General features: G+C 39.9%; 1 protein-coding gene across 2 annotated transcripts in view; it reads right to left on the bottom strand.

Annotated features, from left to right (window-relative positions):
• SMAD1 (SMAD family member 1) overlaps window positions 1–22,403 on the bottom strand; it is a 74,802-nt gene that overhangs the window by 25,791 nt on the left and 26,608 nt on the right. For both annotated transcript variants that reach the window (XM_040626343.1, XM_008685444.2), the window contains exon 2: window positions 18,613–19,194. In XM_040626343.1, coding sequence (XP_040482277.1) covers window positions 18,613–19,012 — 400 coding nt within the window. In that variant the 5' untranslated portion in view covers window positions 19,013–19,194. The remainder of the gene's footprint in view (window positions 1–18,612; window positions 19,195–22,403) is intronic.

Raw genomic sequence — 22,403 nt, 5'->3', positions numbered from 1 at the left:
ATATTTTGCCACAATAAATTTTCTTAAATTATTAAGATCAACCATATCAAGTGATGGCAGTAGGGATTCTCATATATTGCTGGCTATAATGTAAAGTGGTACAACCACTTTGGATAACATTTTGGCAGTTTCATACAAAATTAAGCATATCTACCATATGTCCCAGCCATTTTCCTTCCCAGAATTCCTTCTAGGTATTTACCCATGCAAAATGAAAACATATGCATACAGGTGTGTGTGTTTTATCTGTGATAGCCAAAAACTGGAAACAAATGTCCACTGAGAAGCAAATGAATAAATTATGGTATATCAATACAGTAGACTACTACTCAGCAATAAATAGGTATGAAATACTGATTCATACAACAACATGGATGAATCTCAAAATATGCTGAGAGAAGGCAGACAGAAAAACAGTGTAGGGGTGCCTGGCTGGCTCAGTGAGTTAAGCGTCTGCCTTTGGCTCAGGTTATCACCCTGGGGTCCTGGGATTGAGCCCCATGTCAGGGTCCCTGCTCAGTGCCTGTTTCTTCCTCTTCCTCTGTCCTTCCCCCAACTCCGGTCATGCTCGTGCTCTAATAAATAAAATCTTTACAAAAGAGTGTGTACTGTGTAATTCCATGCATAGAAAACCTAGAAAATGCAAACCAATGTATGGTGACAGAATGCAGAGCAGTAGTTGACTGGAGATGGTAATAAGGGCCGGAGGAAGAGACTGCAAAGGTGCGAGAATAAATTTTGGAGGTGATGTGTATGTTCCTTATCTTCACTGTGGTAATACTTTCACAGGAATATGTCAAAACTAATCACATTGTACATTTTAAACATGTACAGTTCATTCTATGTCAATTATTCCTTAATAAAACTGTTCAAAAAGTAAATGTGAAGAGGCAATTTAAAACTGGCTTCTATGAATTTTTAAACATGGCTAAAATGTTTTATTATCGATTCCCTTTTCTAATCCCATCTTCAAAGTTTTGGAACCATTACTCTGAGCTCTTCAATAGTATATTAATACCCAACTAAAACAGCTTTATCCTACTATCTCTACTTCTGGCACTATATAATGTGTATCCCCTAATGCAGAATACCCATCCAGGAAAGGAATTCCAGTTGGTTATCACAGACATACCAGCTCTTATAGTGAAAACCAACTGAAGATATCAAAAGCAACTGAAGATATCAAAAGTAAAGAGCTGCAAGGAAGTTCCATGTTAAAGCAGCCATAACATTTAAGACATATAATGTCTCTCTCGTATGGGCTGTTAAAAGTTAATAAGCAGAACTGCAAGGTAAAAAGTAAATGGATATCCTATGCATTTATTTTCCCCCACGCAGGCTCCACACCCAGCACAGAGCCCAATATAGGCCTTGAACTCAACAACCCTGAGATCAGGACCTGAGCTTAGATCAAGAGTCAGATGCTTAACTGACAGCCACCCAGGTACCCCCTCCCCACTTGAAAGAGGACTTTTCTTAAAAAAAAAAAAAAAAAAAGGACTTTCTGTCAAATTTATCTGAAGTTCCATTTAACCCTTTAACAAATGGCTGTCACCAGTGTTTTAGACCTTCTCACATTACCCGCAGAATCTTTCTGAGACGTTTTTGCAGTGTTTTTCAATATTTTTTTTTTTTTTACCACAGTGAACACCAGTGACAGAAAGTGAACTCATCTGGGATCCCAGCAGTTCCACTGGAATTGCGAAATTACACTGAAATTTTTCTTTACCTTGCCAAATTCATACACATTTTATGTCCTGCTCCTTATTACTTACCAAACACAAAGGTGACTTTTTAAGTAACTTACAATCAAGTCAAACTGATACTCCAAGAAGATGTGCCACGTTACCTATGGCTCTGAGTACCCGGAATGGCACACTGTGCTGGGGCCGGTGGTAGTACCCTAGAGTCTGAATGTATGGATTTCCTATTGACTCAGTGTCACAATTCTTAACAGGTTATTCATTTCTCAGAAAGCTACAGCAAAAAAGTGACCAGTAACAGCAAGAAGGGAGACAAATAATATACAGAACAAACTTCAGAACTAAACAGCATTTGTGTAGAAGCAAGGAGACACTCATCAAATCGATTTTAGGGGATCACATCCACAAAATTTACTTTAACACACCACTGTCATCACAGATGTTTGCTCTAAGCCTGGCCCCATGCTGAGCATGTTATATCACTCTGGAAAGAAGAGTGCTTACAGGGTGATTTACCTAAGGTCACACAAGAAGTGTCAAGAATCAGGAAGGCATGGAGCACTCTCAGTCATGACGTTCTCCTGCCTCAGTGACTCTAAGTCTCCAAGAAAGTTACATTATGTCCTATACAGCGTAAGGGATGGCTAAGTAGAATGAATTCCAGAAGTGTTTCTGGAAAATTAAACTTAAGGTCAGCCAATGTAAAGGAAAAAACTCTAGTCCAATTTAACAAGTTCAGTTATGAGATACTTCTATCTCCTTGATGATATATAATCCATGTTTATCAAATCTAATTTGTGTAGTTTGAAGACTTAAAAGTAGGATGTCCGTATGTTCTGGCTTGCCTGGGACAGTCCCAATTTGTATGTGGCATCCAGTGGAATTAATAGGTGACCCATGTCACTTTCAGAAGTGTCCTGGTGGGGACAAAAAATTACATGGGCATCCAAACTATAAACAGTATTTAAATTCAGGAGTGGAAAGATCTGGGTCTGGGATATGGAACAGCTGCTAGCCCTAGAGAGAAGCGTTAGCGTGGAAGAGACACGCGGAGGCTAGTGAGGCAGGGCCGCACCTACACGCACAAGCTGCTCGGAGGTGATGGGCCCAGGCCCCTCTGGTCTGTGTGGGCCCTAAAGGACAATGCTGCCACTCCCTCCCAGACGTCTCTTCAACTTACCACCCCCCAGACCTTGCTCCCTTCATTCAATAATATTTCAGGTAAGGCAAGATTAAGAGAGCTGTTTTCTACTGGGAGAAAAGGAAAAAATAAACACCCAGATGAACTACCCATGTTTAAATGTAGCTTCTACGTACAAGTCTTATTTCCTAGGTGAGAGGTGGATGAACTAGCTGAGAGAAACAGGATTTGCAAACTCTAGGCCTGACTCAGGTCAGGAATAGGAAGGCAGAGAGAATGAGAAATGTCTTCCTTTTAATATTTCTTTCCATGTTTCAGGCTATTTCTATTTTATGGAAAACAGATACGGAAGCACGGACTCTTCTGGTGAACCGAAGTTTTCTTTGGTGCACCGAAAAGGTTACTCCTACTTGGCAATTTCGAACAATGACTCAAGTTTGTGGCTTCTCTTTCCAGGGCTGCTCCTGGTTAATTTGAATTGCAAGAATCTCTTTGGAAAGAGAAGCCCGATGGTAAAACACCTTTCTTTACATACACAAATTTCGTTTTGATTTCAATCATTTAAAAATCAGACTGCGTTGTGTCATTCCTATATTCTAAGAGTCCCAACCCTGGTAAGAACCCTGACTGACTTCACACCACCTCTTGAAGTGTGTTTTGGGGGTGGAGGTGGGGGAGGACTCCTAGGCAATTTCACAATGCCTCCTTCCACCCACTTGAAAATCTCTAATTGCTGTATGTCTTTAAAAGGAGGATGCTGTCTTCCCTTCTCTTCCTAAGTAAGGGGGGAGAAAAGTCAGACTGCTGCCTCTTCCCAGAGACAGACCTCTGCTTTTCAAAGTTTTTAGAAGTCTCTTTTAGTTAAAAAATAAAATAAAATAAAATCCCTTTCTCAGTCAACAGGGAAACCAAACTAAGAAAGTTTCAGGAAGTGAGTTTCAGGAGACATTTGTGATTCCACTACTGGACTCTGCTTTTCTGCGTTGCCAAGGCACAAGGAAAAGGCATGAAAAAGAAACAGCTAAAATTGGAAAGAGGAGCTGAGCTCTGGAAAGCATTCATGCACACCCTCTAGGTTTGTGAGCTTTTTCAAGATTTTGAAGCCCTCTCTGAAATTCTATCACCAAGTCAGTGGTAGCCTAGTAATGAGACTAGGGCTGACAAATTCCTACCTAAATTGTGACCCACCAGACGCTGGTGAACAAGTTTTTTTTTTGTTTTTTGTTTTTTTAAACACACGAGAGTTCTGATAACAAAATGGCCAGACCCTTGCCTACATCTGTTCACACACATACGATGGCTAACAAGCTAGATGGTACCCAGTGGTACATAAACCTTCTGAGTTCTGAAGACTTGGAAAAGGCATTTAGGTAACAGTCAGGACATCTGAGCTCAGCCCCGGCTAGGATAATAACTACTTTTCTGACTTTGAGCAAATCACTTAACTTTTCAGAGTCTCAATTTCCTCACTCAAAAAAGCAAAGCACTTGAATTCTAAGGGACTTCTTGCCCTAAATTCCGCACACCTTTTTACTGATGATAGTGCTGTTTTATATCTGGGGCTTCCCATGTATAAAATTCAGCGCCAGACCCCATCTCAGGTGGGTACTCAGGAAACTAGGAAGGTGGCCCAGCGCTAATCAAAGAATGGCCCGAGCGCCAGTCCGGTGGCTGCTGTTCCCCCATGAAAACAAGGGACGGTGACGCTGCCAGAGCAGCTGTGCCCGGTACACTATCCGTACTAGACAGATGTCCCTAGATAGTGTGTGCTCAGTGACCTTCTGAACAGAAACACTTCGAGGAGAGAGGGGTGGAGAGGGGATGACCATTGAAAAGTTCACAGTATATGCACTTATGAAACGCAATTCCTCACCTCAGGATGTGTCAGGGAAACTACACACTGAAGAAAAGATTCTCAGAACCTTTAATCAAGGTTAAATTTTAATAAAACATATAGCCCCAAATCCCTGAGTGCTGGCATGTTATCTCTGTTTGCTTAGTGGTGGTGAGGCAACAATAAGGAGGGTTTGAAATAATCTTATTGGTCACTGCACTACACACACGCGCGCCCATGAAATACCAACTGCGGGCAAGGCCTTGTGCATGGCACGGCCAACGCAGAAGTCAATGGGACAGCCATGTCCCTGCCTACGTGGAGTTCGTAACAGATCACTGAATCTTCACAACTGACGAGGAAGCGCGCTCCGCCCAGGTCAGTAACACCTCCAAGGTCAGTACAGCTGCTGCGCTGAGGGCCAGGCTTTGAGTCAAGGCCTGCTCCTCACCACCACACTGCACTGCTCAGTCCTGTAAAACTGGAAGGACATTCTGGAAGTCGTTGTTAAAATTCTCTCCCTCTGTTTAGTTTTTTGGGAGAACATCTTTACAAAAGTTAAGACAGTTTTGCCTTAAAGGGAGTAACTTCGTAGTATCTATTTTCTAGGAATGTATCAATTACTCTTCAGTACATTAACAGAAAACAAAGATGTGAACACAGTTTGAATATAAGCAGAGGAATGAACTGTATTCAATAACAGTAACTTCAAGCTTAAAAAGAAAAAAAAAACCAAACATTAAATTTATTTAAAAGTAGCCTCCATCGGGGCGCCTGGGTGGCACAGCAGTTAAGCGTCTGCCTTCGGCTCAGGGCGTGATCCCGGCGTTCTGGGATCGAGCCCCACATCGGGTTCCTCCGCTATGAGCCTGCTTCTTCCTCTCCCACTCCCCCTGCTTGTGTTCCCTCTCTCGCTGGCTGTCTCTATCTCTGTCGAATAAATAAATAAAAAATAAAATCTTTAAAAAAAATAAAAGTAGCCTCCATCGAACTCAACTTTGAGAACTCAACTTCCTAGATAATTCCAGGCCAGGGATTCTTTTTGTATACCACAGCTGATTTCCTTGAAAGACATCTGTGAGATTATGTGCCCACAGTACATCTTCTGTGACTCCATGACCTAGCCCAGATTCCTGTTCCAACGTGTTTTTGGGGTAAGTGTCCTCCTGCCCTCTCTCTGCCCAGCCATCCTGGGCTTCTTGCAGTTTCCATCTGCTAGTTTCATAGTTCTGCACCTTTGTTCATTGGACCCTATTTCCCAGTCTCAGTTCTAAATGTCATCTCCTTTATGGTGCCTTTTTTGGTTTTTCTACTCACACCCCCCCCCCCAGTAAAAATGAATTCTTTTCTTTGTGGCCCACTGTTGCCTAAAGAGACCTCCATCACAGCATCCGTAACATTTTGTTGCTAATTTGACTTTTACCTCACCTGGACACTAAGCCCCTAGAAGGTAGATGGGAGGGGTTTTTTTTCCCCTTATCATTCAGTGTACAGCATATAATAGATTATTTTTTTTCAATTAATATATGTTTGTGAATTATATTACTATTCCTGGACTGTTTATTATAACCCAACTAATACAGAGCGATCTTTCTCGAAGTCCTCAGACTACCTGCATCTGGATTAGCAAGATACTTGTTTAAAAAGGCAGATTCTTGTGCTCAACCCAGATACGTTAAGTCAGACTGCCCAGGAGTCTGGGTGCAGGATGACGAGGGGTGACTGTAGGCACTGGCAATACAGGACCAGCTTTCTCACCCTATGTCTCTCAGTAGCTGTGAAACCTGGAACTTCGATTTTCTCACCTTATGTCAAATTTCTACACATCATTCCTCTTATTCCTAAAACTCTATATAGTACCAGTTCCAATTCTCAGGTACACGGATGAAAATGAGAATGATATAGAAAAGACCAGCAGGGCCTTACACGAAGCTGACAAGAAAATTTATCCAGTGGTCCACATTTTTGGTCAGATGCCATGGTATCATGCGCTGGCTTTGGATCAAGACTGCCAAGACTGCCAGCTGTCTGAACTGGGCAGTGTAAGTTCTCCCTGTTTCTGTAGGGATAAGAACACAACCCCCAACAGCCCTGTCGAGCTCCAGGGCTGCACCACAGGGCGGGCTCTCAAACGCTGCCACCCTCCCTGACTCCTCTCTTCCGACTCTTAGCCCAGGTTCCTTTCCTTTGCCGAATGTTTATTTGCTTAACTACCACAGAAGGAAGGTGCTATGTTATTAGAGCTTCAGAGTTTGTTAAAGGAAGAAGAACTTCAGAGTGTAAGTTAAAAATACCACGAGGAAAAAAATCCTTCATAAGGTGTATTTGAAGTAGAACAACAATTAGAGGCCGGTTTTAGATTCAAGCTTCTGAAACTGGAATTCCTGCTCAATTCTTTACTAGCCGATTATCAGAACCTCACTTCCTTACAAATAAAATGGGAATAATAGTACTTCTCCCAGATTTTCTTTTCATTTAACATTTATATAGTGCTTCTATATGACAAGTGCTGTACAAATAACTCCTGTCATTGTCCTAACTCTGACCGAGGCACTGTCATTCATTACACTTTATAAAAATGGATACTGAGGTATGGAGATTAACTTGCCTGTAAGAATATAAGTAGTAATCAGTGGAGACAGGATTCCAACCTAGGCATCTGGCTCCAGAATCCAGGCTCTTAACCACTGTGTTGTGGTGTCATGATGTGCTGCTCAGGCAAGTTCCTGGGCCACGAAAGCGCTCAGTGAGGGGCAGGTACCATCATCACGCAGGCGCTGCTGGCTGGGCTGGTGTGCCTAATCATTTATTAGACACCATTGATATGTAAATGACCATCCCCAGGGGTCACACCAGGCAGTGTGGCTTAATTTGTAATTGCAGCTGAACATAATTAGTTCTCATTCAGAGTTCAAATTTGATTCCATTAAGTATATTCCATGAAACAGATACTTGTTACCGAATGATGAAGATTATGGACCAATGGGAAAGAAAAATAAAGCGTCCATAAACACCGTGGACTCACTTTACTGTTAGGGACCCTGCTTTCGGGCAGCTGGTATACAGTTCGGATCACATGCTCTGCTACTAAAAGCAGGAGATGCTATTCTCCTTCATAAAGAGAGAAAACTGCCTAAAGGGGGGGAAAGCGACGTCCTTCGGCAAGCAGGACAGTGTGGTGGTTAACAGCATGGATTTTGGAGTTAAGATTTCAATTTGAATCCCAGCTGGCCCATTGTAAGTTGTGTGACAACTTAAAGTGCATGTCCGTGGCCCAATTGGTACCTCTACCTCTTACACGCGTGGTATTAAATGAGAATACGGGGGATGTGACAAGCACAGTGCCTGGCACACAGCAAGCATAAAAAGTAGCTATTTTAATTTTTACTGTTAACTACTATTATTATTGTAACTACTATCATTAGTTTTCCAAAAATTTGTTTAGTGAAAGTTTACTTACAGTATGAATTTCATTTTTAGTCTGCAGATGTACACAGAAGTTATGTTCCTTACTTCAGCCATCTTACATTTCAGGAATGCCTACACAGCCTTTTCACATGCATTACTTAATTCAATCCTTGCCACAACCCTGGAAAGCAGACAGAATCACACCCTACCTCACAGGTTAGCAAACACAAATTCAAAGAGGACAAGTAACTGGCCCAAGGTTGAAGATATCAAGTGCCCAAATTTTAGTCCAGGCCTTTGGATCCGAGATTCCTCCTTACTATATTTTAACCTTACAACTAAAGAGACATAAGTATCTGGTTTAAATTGTGTTATTTGTCTTGAATACCCTAAAGAATTCCACTCTACATTTACCAGTCAGCAATTGGCATTCTACTGTGAATGAGAGCTCCTCCCCTTTCCCTCCATTTATTTATCATCAGGATTCCTGTTTTCATCCCTAAACGATTTATAATTATTTTCTGTCCATAATTATTTTGTTGATCAAATTGTCTCTGATTACGCCACAGGCAGCCCCCTTCCCTTCAGGCTGACCTCTGTGTCCTTGTGACATGCTCCCATCAATTTTCTTTTTTCTACATGGCTCATTTTAAAATTAGCGCTTCCTTTTCCTATTTAAAAGTTGTAGGTTATATTGTTTCTAAAGCATTTACCCAAAATTGTTTCCTACCTTGACCATCATACTTAAATATCTGTCTGGCACACCACCATAAGCTAGATAAACTTTTTCGACACCCCAGGAAAGATACTGTCACAGAAAAAATACTGCTAAACCTGCTACAGAGCTAGCGAGACATAACTGTAAGGGAAATGATAGGGAAACACGAAGGAAAGAACATCCAAGACAAGTCCATTCTGTTGTCTTACATATGCTTACTTTTACTTTACAAAAGCTGCCCCAAAACCACTTATAGAAATCATGGGCTCCCCTTTTGCCTTACTGTGATTGAAGATTCCAGGCAGGCAAGCAGGTGGTCAGGGGAAGGTGATGTGTGACTCTGTAAGTCAGACCACTACTTGGGTAAGAAATGCTTCCTTCGTGCAAAAGGGTTAAGAACTAAGAACAGCAGCGTACCTTGGGGAGCGGTGTTAGAACTGAGGTAGTGGGGGCGCCTGGGTGGCTCAGTCGTTAAGCATCTGCCTTTGGCTCAGGTCATGATCCCTGGGTCCTGGGATCCAGCCCAGGGTTGGGCTCCCTGCTTAGCGGGAAGCCTGCTTCTCCCTCTCCCACTCTCCCTGCTTGTGTTCCCTCTCTCGCTGTGTCTCTCTCTGTCATATAAATAAAAATCTTAAAAAAAAGAAGAAAGAAAAATAGAACTGAGGTAGTGATGTAGAACGTAAACCTCATCTTCCATTGTAAGGGCTGCTGAGATTCCAGAGCATAAAACTGATGTTACAAAGAACTGGAGGAAAATCTGCCAAACAGTCCTTGGTTGCCCTAAATCTTTTTATTTAAACATGGCCCATGTTTCTAGGCTCTAGATCTTTTTTCAGGGAAGTCACAGTTACTTCCAGTCATATAACCCACGTCACTTACAGCAGATTTATGAAGAGCAGACCACAAGACAGTATTACAAGCTTCGGTGCTAAGGGCACAGGAATGGAGAAATCCTCTTGAGGGCACTGATAGTGAGGAAAGTGGAAAGGGTGAGTGACAAGTTAAGTGTTTATCTGCCCACCTCCCACACATGGGGAAGAATCACTGTTGACACAGTGGAAGCCCAGGCCAGACTAAACTCAGGGGGAAACAGAAGTCTGCGGCCTTTCAAACCGGTCCTAACACCAATATCTAAAAATGACACTAATCCCCAGCCAAGCTGGCAAATTAACAAAATTGTTGTTGTTGTTGTTTTAGCTCTCTTATTCTTCAGGCCCTCTGAGATTTTTAATGGAGAGCTCATAGCACCCTACGGCTGCCCAAAGTACCCCAGCTCTGCTCTTTCAAATAAACATCCTTTCTTTCCTTCCCTATCTCTTCCCCAAAGAAATATTTTTCCAACCATCAGGACAGAGGTCTGATCATTTGGCTAATTCAAGATTATTAGGCATGATGCTGAGTTTTTCAGAACATTTGCATTTTGAAGTAGAAAAAGACAAAGGAATGGGACATACATTTTGGGGAAAGAAATCTCCAGTCTTCTTTGAGCCTTTTTGTAACTAGTACTAAGGAGGCTGGAAGTTAACACTGAGACACTCAGCCGAAGAGCATTACACAAGCCAACCTTCCCTTCTGCTTCTCTCACTCTCGCAAGTATCCAGTAAGAGTACAGGGCACTCCAGCATGGGGCAAATCCCCTGTCACTCCCCTACCCCAACCACATAAAACATTCCCAAACCTATAAAAAAAAAAAAAAAAATCACTGTTTGAGGATGCTCCACATGTGGGGACAATAAACCAAAAAGCACAACTCACAAGTCTCATTATTTCACCCAAAGCTAGTCTTGGAAGCCAAGTTTTTCCTTTTAATTTAAATTATCATTTTCACACAACTGCAATCATTATATACACTACTTCTTTCACTTATTATGACGAACTTTTTTATGGTTTTTGAAACTGTTTTTCTTCATCAGCCAAGGCTGTTTGTGTTTTGTTTTTAACAACTGCTAGCTGGCGAGTGTTCCTTCGGCCCTAGTAAACTAGCAATGGTGTGCTGGAGGGAAGAGGGTCAAATTTTGAATGAATCAGAAAGATCTGAAAATACCTTCTCTTGTGCACCTAATGTTGCAGAGGTAGAAAACAAATGAAATGGAAGATAATGGTCAGGAAAGCAAAATGAGAAAGGTACTTTGTATAATCTGTATATTCTTAACATTTTAAATTGGAGTCTATCTACCAATGGAAAATTCCCATCCAGAAACAAATCACATAATTGTCCAGATATCTGCCTCAATTTATGTACTTTTACAACTTTTGTAGAAGTAACATATAGTAATTGTTACAACTTTTCATACATTCATCAGAGAATAAATAGCACAAAACCAATGCTCCAAATGCACTAAAAACAGTTGCTCAGGAAAAAAATCAGAATAAACTTCACATTCTGCCTTTAAGAACATGGAATCTGCTAAAAGATTTGGGTATAAAATCCTACCCACAATTACATTCATCTGTTTCTAATAATATGGTAGATGACAATGATGAAATTATCAAACACAAGCCAAAGGCCAATGATAATAGCTTGGAGAAAAAATCACCATCTAAAACTCCATGTGTGTTGAGCTTGAATAGAAGACGGATTAGTGATCAAGTAGAATGGAGCCCGGAGCAGATTCTGGAAGAGCAATTACAGAGGCAGGGACATTCTTGCCCCAGGGTTTCCCAACTGCAGTCGACATCCCCAAAGGGCCTCATGGTCTTTCCCCAATCACCCAGCCTTCATAGGTACAAATGCTTTGAAACGTACTTCTTACGGCTTTCAAAGCATTCTTCCTTCACCTAAATATTGTACACATCTCTCTCCCATACCAGAAGGATTAGAGACCCACCCAGACTATAACAGGAATATACAGTAACCATATATAGCTGTGTATCTATCATAGTAACTCTCCTGGAATGCATCATGTGCTGATTTTCCTCTTAGTCTTGACCTTCCATTTTAATTTGTTTTCCCTGGTCTACTTTATTTGAAATACTTTCTACTTTTCGTGTCTCCTTATAAATGGGTTTAAATACTGTGTACAATGAAATATACAGATATATCTGTACCACCACACAGACTGGAACACAACGGAACACAATGACCAGACGTGAGCTTTTTCGCGGCCACTCTCAGGCTTTTAAGAGTTAACTGCATCCCCTGTCCAGACTTTTATTATTCAATTTAGCAACCTGTGCTATAATCATATACCAGTCTTTCTTGGGCAGACACAGTTCCTGAGGAGTGGTATATATGCCATAAATGTTTAAATGAAGAGAAATCTAGATGTAGGTAATTATAAGGTGTGATGGTGAATTTTGCCCCCGCTTGCCCCCGCTACAGAATTCCCAGAGAGCTGGTAAAAACATTTTTTTCACTGGCTGTGTCTGTAAGGGTGTCCCCAGAGGAGATTAGCACTTCGATCAGTAGACAAAGTAAAGATGACTGCTCTCACTAATGCAAAGTGGACATCATCCCGTCTGTTCAGTGCCTGAAGAACAAAGACGCAGGGGAGGGGCAAATGTGCCTTTTTTTTTTTTTTTTAAGCTTGAGCTGGGACACCCATCTTCTGCCCTCAGAGATCAGTGTTCCCGGTTCTCAGGGTTTGGACTAGGACTGGGACTTACACCACCAGCTTCCTGGTTCTCTAGCTTTTAGACAGCAGATGATGGGATTTCTTGACCTCTATACTTGAGTTAGTCAATTCCTATAATAAATCTCGTCTTATATATATCTCTACATATATCCAATTGGTTCTGTTTCTCTGGAGAACCCTAATACACAAGTCATAATGCTTTATTTTAATTTTTATAGTTAATATTGTTGGCTAATCAATCCCAATCTTCAGAACACTTACAATGATTATATCTTGATATCTGGCTTACAACTTCAGTTATCAGACTCTTATGAATCACCACTCAGATAAACTTGAAGGAAAAGTCAATACTTCTCCACTCCCATCCTCCAAATGAATATACTAACACAAGCCTAAAAAACAAAAACAACTACTTTACTTGGAAATAAGTTTTTGTCATCATTGGCTCATAGGAAAACACATTCGCAATATGAAGAAACATTTTTTAAAAAAGACTTTCACTTTGGTTTTTTAAAATATTGATTTTATTAACTCTCAATCCCTAGGTATATGTCTTTTTAATAACCTGTGTGGAAAATAACAAGCGCGCATGGAGCACCTCTACTGCATTCACCAAAGTACGATGGTTTTCTTGAGGAAAACCACCACCATGACTGAGTCATGAGCTGAACTAAGGGCTTTTGCACAGATCACTATTTTTTAAATTAAGGTAACTGTAGATTCATTCACATACAGCTGTAAGAAATAATACAGAGAAATCCTGTCGACCCTTTACCTAGTTTCCTCCAATGGTGACATCCTGCAAAACTATAGGACAACATCACAACCAGAGTATCAACATTGATACAGTCAAGACACAGAAAATTTCCATCAACCCAAGGATCACTCATGTTTTCACCCTTTTATAGTGACACCCATTCTCCTCTTGTCCATCTCCTCCTCAGCTTCTCGAAAGCACTATATTTGTTCTCCATTTCTAGAATTTTAAGACTTTCTAAGGTAACATTTTCCAAGCCACGAATTACATGGTGACTGAGGCAGCCAAAGAGTCAAAACTATCGTTCAGCCAACAGGTGAAGAGGATTTTAGGTGCATTTTAATTTTAACAGCTGGGAGCCATTATGCTGAAAATAAAAGCACCAGAAGCTAACTCCAGGGTGTTACTTTAAAGATTAAAATTGAAATCTCAGAATTTCAAGCTCAGGTTTAATACAGCCTTTCAAGATGATTAAGTTTAAAGTACAGAAGATAGTTTTCAAGAGCCATGTGAAAAACATAAAAAATAAATAAGAAATGACGGGAAGTCTCCATAAAGGCACGTTCCTATCAATAGCTAGCAACTGAATGGTCTCCTTCACACCACAGTTAGAGGACTTACGTTACCACTGTCAGCATTTACTTTGGTAAAGAAAAAGAAAACCTATATTTAACTCAACCACTAATAAGCAGCCTTGATTCTAAAGGCTACTAAAAGCCCAAATAAATAGTCACCTGTTACATCATCAACAGGGTCATAGTCAGAAGCTGCACGAAACTTTCTTTCCTGTAACTGTCCACGCATTTGTAGAAAAAAAAATCCTGAACATTTTTTACTTTCCCAAAGATACGTTTTTCAATAACGGTCAAGGTAGTACCTTTCACCAAAAGGAAGGTTGTTCCCCTTTTACCCTCTTTACCATTGTTAATTATGATGAATACAAGCTGCTGCAAAGTGCTTCTGTAACTTCCAGTCCCCTCCTCCACTACAATTTTTAGACCCTTTTATTTATAACAAAAAAAACGACACAGGTTAAAGAAAAACCACAATTCCTTAAACCCATAAAAGTATTTTTGGTCAAACGAACAGTATCAGATAGCCAAAAGAACAATTATAAAACCTGCATTGGGTCAAATCACACAGCATTCCTCTCTCCTCGACTCCCCCATCACCTTAAAGACACCTTACGATACTTTATGAGTGCTGATCTTTTTTTTTTTTTTTATTCGACAGAGATAGAGACGGCCAGCAAGAGAGGGAAACAAGCAGGGGGAGTGGGAGAGGAAGAAGCAGGCTCATAGCGGAGGAGCCTGATGTGGGGCTCGATCCCATAACGCCGGGATCACGCCCTGAGCCGAAGGCAGACGCTTAACCGCTGTGCCACCCAGGCACCCCCAGAATGCTGATCTTAATGAATATCAGAGAGAAGGAAAATTCTTGAAAGAGCAGATCAATTTTATATCTGTAACAAAACATGCGAAGTTCAAAATGATGAGTGACTGCAAAGACAAACCCATAAGCATCTCTTTTCGATAAGAGACAACTTTATCTAGTCAATTGGGACTTGATGACTTGCCTGGATACCTTGAACAGTGTTCTCAAACTGTAGCCTGTGTCAGAATCACCGGAAAAGCTTGTCAAACACTGATTGCTGGCTCCATCCCCAGAGTTCAATTCAATAGGTCTGTGGAAGGGTCTAAAATTTTACATTTCTTAAAAGATCCCAGGTGATGCCGATGCTGCTGGTCTGGGGAGCACACACTTTGAAAGTCACTACTCTAAACCCAGAGACACCCAATTTTTGTAGAATTTTTCTCTAGAGGTCATAACAGGGATCTCTGCAGAAAACACCAAGTTTGGGAGACCTATCTTATGCTTAAACTGCTAAATTGCTCTTTGAGATAATTCATCTGAGGTAAGTAGTTACATAGTTCAAAGTAATTCAGTGTTGAGCTGTGTATCTGCAACTTAGAATTCCAGACCCCCTTTTCCCTAGTTCACAGAAACAATAAGCAGACGTACCCCAAAATGCCTACTGAACTCTGGGAGAGTAAGGGACTTAGGCTCCCTTATACTTCTGGTGGGGCTTCTCCCCAAAGGTGTAGGGGCTGCAAAGTGGTCTCTGGAAAAAGTCCATTTGTTCTTATTCCCATATCAGCCACTTTACAATATGAAAAATATAAGTAAAATCCTGATATGTTCAAATTCAACAGATCTTGGCCTCACCCTCAAAGTTTTCTAAAACTGTTCTATGTTTGCCTCACAAGATTCTTGGCCATGTGTGTGTATGATGGGGGGGGGTGATGAAATGACATTTGTGGAGTCTCAAATGTCTTATTTTAGCTGGTTTTCCACCAACCCTCTATCAAACCCTTTAAATCTAAGTTATTAAGAGTAACAAAATCATCTCAGTATTAACTTTTAACTTAAAAAAAACCCAACTTTCTATCGTGTGTCAGAGATGTCAGTAGTAATGTTGGGTGTTATTTCATTGTTAGCAATGAAAGAAATAAACAAGGGAAGATGATTTTCAAAGGGTACAGGCAAGCTGAAAACTCATCTCCGAAAAAAATGGACGAATGACCATACAGAGAAATTAAAACCAGTATTTTCATTTAACAGCATCTCTTTTCGATAAGAGACAACTTTATCTAGTCAATTGGGACTTGATGACTTGCCTGGATACCTTGAACAGTGTTCTCAAACTGTAGCCTGTGTTACAATTAATCAAACTGTGCTAGTTATTAAAATAAAAATGCTAATAATATATATGGTCCCTGCCTTCATGGAGTTTTATTTACTATCTTGCAAGGAAGACTAACAGAAAGATAACTGAAAATGTGAAGAACATTATGAAGTAATTCGGATTGCTATGGGAAACAGAGACTAGCCTACCTGGGTGTGGGAAAGGAGGTATCAAGAGAGGCTCCTCGGCAAAGTTAACCTCCACCAAGCTTAGAGCTGAAGAATAAATGAATGAGCTAGGCAAAGAGGGAGGAGAAACGAGTAACAGATGGAGGAAAAGAACATGGAGTGTTCCCATATGACTCAAACACACAAAACATGGAAAAGTGGGAAAAGAAGCTGGAAGGGTAGGCAGGACCAGAATGTGCAGAGCCCTGTGTGAAAGCAACGGGAAGCAGGATGATAACATGATTATAACGTGCATCTTAAAAGGACTCTCTCTATAGTGCAGATATTGGCCTGAAGGGGTGATGGGTCAGGAGGCACAAGATGCAAAATTGCAAGGATGGAAATGGCAGGAGGGTGGATGGAGGAAATATAGTGAATTTTAGCTGTCTGACACAGAGGTCACTTAATTTACAGGGACTTCAGTTTCATCACTAATGAAGTAGGATTATAATCTTTCCTGTGTATCTCTTAAAGTTACTGTGGTGATCGAAAAATCACAAATCTAAAAAAACCTGTTTGTACCTATTACTTACACACTACTTTTTTCTTCTCCCAAACTCTTAACTCCCTCTCGACTTCTGGCTAAAGGACCATGTAACTCTGCATTGAGTTTTTGCTTTTTAATTTACATCACAGCACATATAATAGGCAGAAAAGAATGTCTCCATTAGGATAAAGAGAATTCAGCAAAGTGGTTGGAAAAAAGCAAGTGCCATACGAGCCAAGATCGACTCTAACGAAATGTAACTTTTACAATAAAAACCAACCAGTTATCTAGACATAAATCTAAGAAAAGGCCTACAAGAACTTTGTGGAGGAAACTTAGAGAAAAAGACCTAAATAAATTTAGAAAAAACATAATTAAGTCAATCCTTCCCAGAAGAAACCAATGAAATTCCAAAAAAAATTTCCAGAGGGTTTTTCACAGAATTTGACAAGGTAATCCTAAAGAATATAATACAGAAGTCACAAAAACATAATGTTGAGTGACTATAACAAGTTGTAGAAGGATGTTCAGTATAATTAATGATACTTCTAAACATACAATATTACCTATCGTCATGGATTCACACAAGCCAGTACGTACGTATACACATCATAACAACAGCATATGAACATGCATGCGAACGACATCAAATTCTAACCAAAAAATTGAGAACAGTTACTGAAGGGAAAAAAACAGACCAGAGAGGCATAAACTAGAGTTTCAGTTTTATTTGTAATCTTTTATGTCTTAAATTGAGTGCATACAAAGATGTTTATGTTATTCCCTAGACCTTAAACTTTTTGTAGGTCTTAAATATTCCATTAAAAAAACAAACGAACAGAATGCCTTTTATTTGAGAACCACATCCGTACATGATCTAGCAAAGTAGTTCCTACACCAGTTCAATAGCTACTCGACACCACCTGAAGCATTTGTTAAAACACGGACTACCAGGCTGTTCCAGAATCAGAATTTCTGGGAGGGGAGCCATGTGATTCTAATGCACAGCCCCATCTGGGAACCCTTGGTAACATAAGCTATTAATAACTCATCCATCAACAAAATGGGTTCTGATCTGACAATGCGATATTTAAGTGCTTAAGATTGCCTAATTACTTTCCAACTGATGCAATGGTCTAGAATGTGGATTCTAATTTGAGGGCAGAACCATACAAATTTTAGTGTATAACCTTTACTATACCCCCCACAAAAACGTTGTACATGTAAAAACTAAGAATATCCTATAAGGTAAGAGCATCTAAAGATTCCACAGCAGAACATAATTCCTTCATACCCTCCACAGGGAACAAAATTCCACCAGAGGTAAAAAGATCTCCCCTTAAAAATAAAGTGGTACAAGTCACTAGCAATTGCACTAAAGATATATTTCCCTCAAGTATGTAGATGGCAACCCCATGTTTCTCTCCTTTCTGAATTTTCTTCCCTTGTAATAAAATCACAGCTAAGTTTACCTAGAGAAATGCACAGAACCAATAAGAAACATAAAAAAATAAATTTAGAAAGAAAACTATTTATTTATTTATTTATTTATTTATAATTAGAGGTATTAGTACTGCTATGACAATTTTGCCCTGCTCCTAAGAAATAAAATTAACTAGAGAGGACTAAGTTGTTAGAATGTACAAAACCTTCAAGGGATGACGTATTTTCCCCTAATACTTGAAAATAACAACTAATAATATGGAAAGGGATGATTTTCATATTTTAAACAACACAAATCTGCTAAGCACATCAATATAAAAGGACTCACTCACATGTGGAACATAAGGAATAGCGTGGAGGACCACAGGGGAAGGGAGGGAAAGCTGAAGGGGGCGAAATCAGAGAGGGAGACAAACCATGAGAGACTGTGGACTCCAGGAAACAACCTGAGGGTTACAGAAGGGAGGGCGGTGGGGAGATGAGGTAACCGGGTGATGGGTATTAAGGAGGGCACGTGTTGTGATGAGCACTGGGTGTTACATGCAACTAATGAATTGTTGAACACTACATCAAAAACTAATGATGTCCTATACGTTGCCTAATTGAACATTAAAAAAAAAAGGACACACTTACCAGGGCTTTCTACTCGCTTATAGTGGTAGGGATTGATGCACACCTCCTTCTGCTTGGAACCAAAAGGAAACTCACAGCATTCCAGTGGTTTTAGTTCATGGTGGCTCTGAAGATCCGGCCAGCGCCACACACGGCAGTAAATGACATGAGGCAGTCCCTTCCGGTGGGAAACTTGCAGCCTGCCATCCAGAGAGCGGGGAATGGTGACACAGTTACTTGGCTGCCCCGGGCAGCTCAAGGCCTTTTCCAGTTCCTCCATGGCACCTTTCTTTTTCTTCAGTTTTTTCACCAAAGCATCAACAGCTTTCTCTGCCCATTTTTCTTCTTCATCACCCTGTTTCCACCCAAGGAGTCTCTTCACAGCTGGACTTGTGAAGGAAAATAAACTTGTCACATTCATAATGACTGCCCTAGTTATAGACTCCTTGTGTATGGTGAAATAAAGAAGTCTCCAAATGCAAAAGGACAACAGAGGAGATTTCACTTTATTTACATAGGATTCTCTTTAGCTTCTTGGTTCTGAGGTCCTGAAAAGTAGAAATTACCATTCCTAGTGTTTTAAAAGTAATCCAAAGTCAGCACCTAGAAAAGAAAAAAGAAAAAAAGTTTAAAATAATTGCTACCACAAAACTACCATTCATTAAACAACTGCTATGCAGTTGTTTATTAAGTAATTTTCTGTATTATGATATTCTATGGACTGAATTATGTCCTCCCTAAAATTCATGTTGAAGCCATAACCGCCCATGTGACTGTATTTGGAGATGAGGTTATGAGAGTGGAGCCATGATGTGACTGGGGGTGCTATAAGAGGAAGGGCCCCCCACCATGCACACATACTGAGGAAGGGCTAGGTGAGGACACAGAGAGAAAGCAGCCAACAAGCCTGGGACTGAGCTCTCACCAGAAACCAAACTGGCTGGAACCTTGATCCTGGACTTCTAGCCTCCAGAACCGTGAGAAGAAATTTCTGTTGTTTAAGCTGCCCAGTCTGAGGTATTTTGTTGTGGTAGCCCACACTGACTAACACTCAGTATTCAGTTTACTTAGTCTTTTCTGTGAGGTAATACAATCGTTCCCCTTGTACAGAAGAACAAACTGAGGCACAGTTTAAAAAGTAGTATGTTACTGTCCTGAGACCGAAGCACTAGACACCTCAGTGCACAGAAGTCCAAGTTCTCAACAGACATTGTAATGTTTTATACTCAGATTCATTTATAGGCTCTAAATATGTATTTCAAAACACACCTCAATCAACAAAAACTGAAAGCAACAGGAAAAAAAATATGGTAGTCTTAACATCTGTTTTTGGTTTATTCCTCAAGTATCTCTTGAAAGAAAAAGTAGTTATAGTTCTACTATGTATACATTACAACATTTTAGGGTATTTATTCAGGAAACAAGCCTGTGCCTATGGGATATAGGGCAAGTAAGGTAGGAAATTTGAGTTTTTTTGATATGAAAGGAAAGAAGCAAATGAACACATACTGTACCAAATTCTTTAGTCCAGTTGTCTCATTTAAACCTTCCAGTTACTCCTCAGCAGACAAAAACAGAAAAGATGAGAGACCTTCAAGAGGATAACTGCACAAACTCCAGCTAAGATACAGGAGAGCATACATCACACCGACCTCTTCCTAAAAATCACACCAAAAACTAATGAAGTATAAACAAACAAAAAAGCCCCACTGTAATTTTAAAGACATCAAAGAGCAACCAAGGGCCTCAGGACTAGAAAGGCCAAGATGCTGAGAACAGAAAAGCCATGAAGTGAGCTGAACATTCCTTCCTGCTCTTCTTCTCAAGGCACTCACCAATGGCTGTGCTATAAGTAGCAAGAAGACTGGTAGCCAAGCTGAAGGAGGCTCAAGAACAAAGCAGAGATTCCAGTGGCCTCACAGGGTGGAGGAGAGAAAACAAACTGTAGTGGAGGGCCTGCGGAGGCGGCGGCCCTGGTGAGTACACTTTCAGTTGAAACCCTGAGGGAGTACGCTCTAGTGTAAGTGCAAAATTGAAATGGGCCAGTTTTTATTCTGAAACACAGCCTGAAATCTTTTTTTAAAGCATCTTAATACTAGACTGGATCAAGGTGATGGAAGAAGAGGAGAAAAAACTGTTGCAGAGGCAATATTTGTAGATACTGGCCAAGGATTTTCCAAAACTAACAACAAACATCTAGACACAGATCCATGAAGCTCTACAAATCCCAAGAAGGATAAATACAAAGAAATCCACAAGGTTTGATGTATCCTATCACACTAAAATTGCTGAAAACCTATGACACATTACTCTCAAGTAAGTATAATAAGGCTGACAGCTGACATTCCAACAGAAACAATGGAAATAAGAAGACAATCTTTAGTGTGCCAAATGTAAACAAATAACTGGTAACTCAGAATTCTATACTTAGTGGAAAAACCATGCAAAAGGGATTGCAAAATAAATGTGTTTTCCAACATATGGAATCTGAGAGAACTGACTTCCAGTAGGAATTTGTGAGGCAGAAGGAAAAAGATCCCAGAAAGAAACAAGGAATGGCAGGAAAGAATGAAGAGCTCAAGAAAGATAAATAAAGGTAAATCTAAATGAATACTGACTTTACAAAATAATAACAGGAATGTCTTGTGGTTATTTAAAAAAAAAATTAAAATGAGTGACAAAAAGAAAAACAGAAAGGGGCAAAAGAAATTAGTGTTCTAAGGTCCCTGTATTACCCAGGCTGTGATAAAGCATTGAATTATTATTGATAAAGTCTTGTCAAAATAAAAAACTACTGAAAAAGGGGCACCTGGGTGGCTCAGTCGGTTAAGTGACTCTTGATTTTGGCTCAGGTTGTGATCTCAAGGTAATGAGATCGAGCCCTGTGTCAGGCTCTGTGCTCCGCAGGGCGTCTGCTTCTCCCCATCTTCTTCTCCCTCTGCCCCTCCCCCCACTCACATGTGTGCACTCTAAAATAAATAAATCTTTCAAAAAATAATAAAAAGGTAACAGAGAAGTTTAAAAATATGGAATTATTTTTTAAAATATGATTAATCGAAAGAATATAAGAAGAGAGAAAAAAAGAGCAAATAGATGGGACAAACAGAAAACAATAACATTTAGATCTAATCCCAAAAATACCATTAATTATTTAAATATAAACAGATTAAATATGCAAGTAAAAGACAGGTAGGAATGGATGGGGAGCACCACTTAACCGTACTGTACTTACAAGAGACACACATTAAATACAAAGGACAGAGAAAGGTGGAAAGAAAAAGGATGGAAAAAGATATACTATGCATACTCTAACCAAAAAAGCTGCCATAACTATCTGATCAAACAAAACAGACTTCAAAATAAGAAGCATCACCAGGGATTAAAGAAGGGACATTTCATAATGTTAAGAGTTGATCCACCATGAATATGGCATAATTCCAAATTTTCACATAACAACAGTGTCAAAATATATAAAGCAGAAACTGACAAGTAAAATGACAGACAAACCCACCCACAATCTTAGTCGGAGATTAAAATAGTAACTGATATAACAAGTCAACAAGAATTAATAGATATAGAAAATTAACAAGTATTTTAAAAACTTAATCAATTCATGTACACAGATCACTTCATCCAATGACTGTATAATACTTTCAAGTATATACAGAACACCTACCCAAACTGACCATATGAAGACCCATAAAGCAGATCTCTACACATATCAAAACCATACAAATATGTTCTTTAATCATATCATAAGAAATCAATAACAAAAATATTAGTCTTGAAAATAATTGCACTTAACTCATGGG

The sequence above is a fragment of the Ursus maritimus genome, unplaced genomic scaffold, assembly GCF_017311325.1.
Source record: "Ursus maritimus isolate PB19 unplaced genomic scaffold, ASM1731132v1 scaffold_11, whole genome shotgun sequence".
Taxonomy (NCBI): domain Eukaryota; kingdom Metazoa; phylum Chordata; class Mammalia; order Carnivora; family Ursidae; genus Ursus; species Ursus maritimus.
This window is presented reverse-complemented; position numbering and strand designations above follow the sequence as displayed.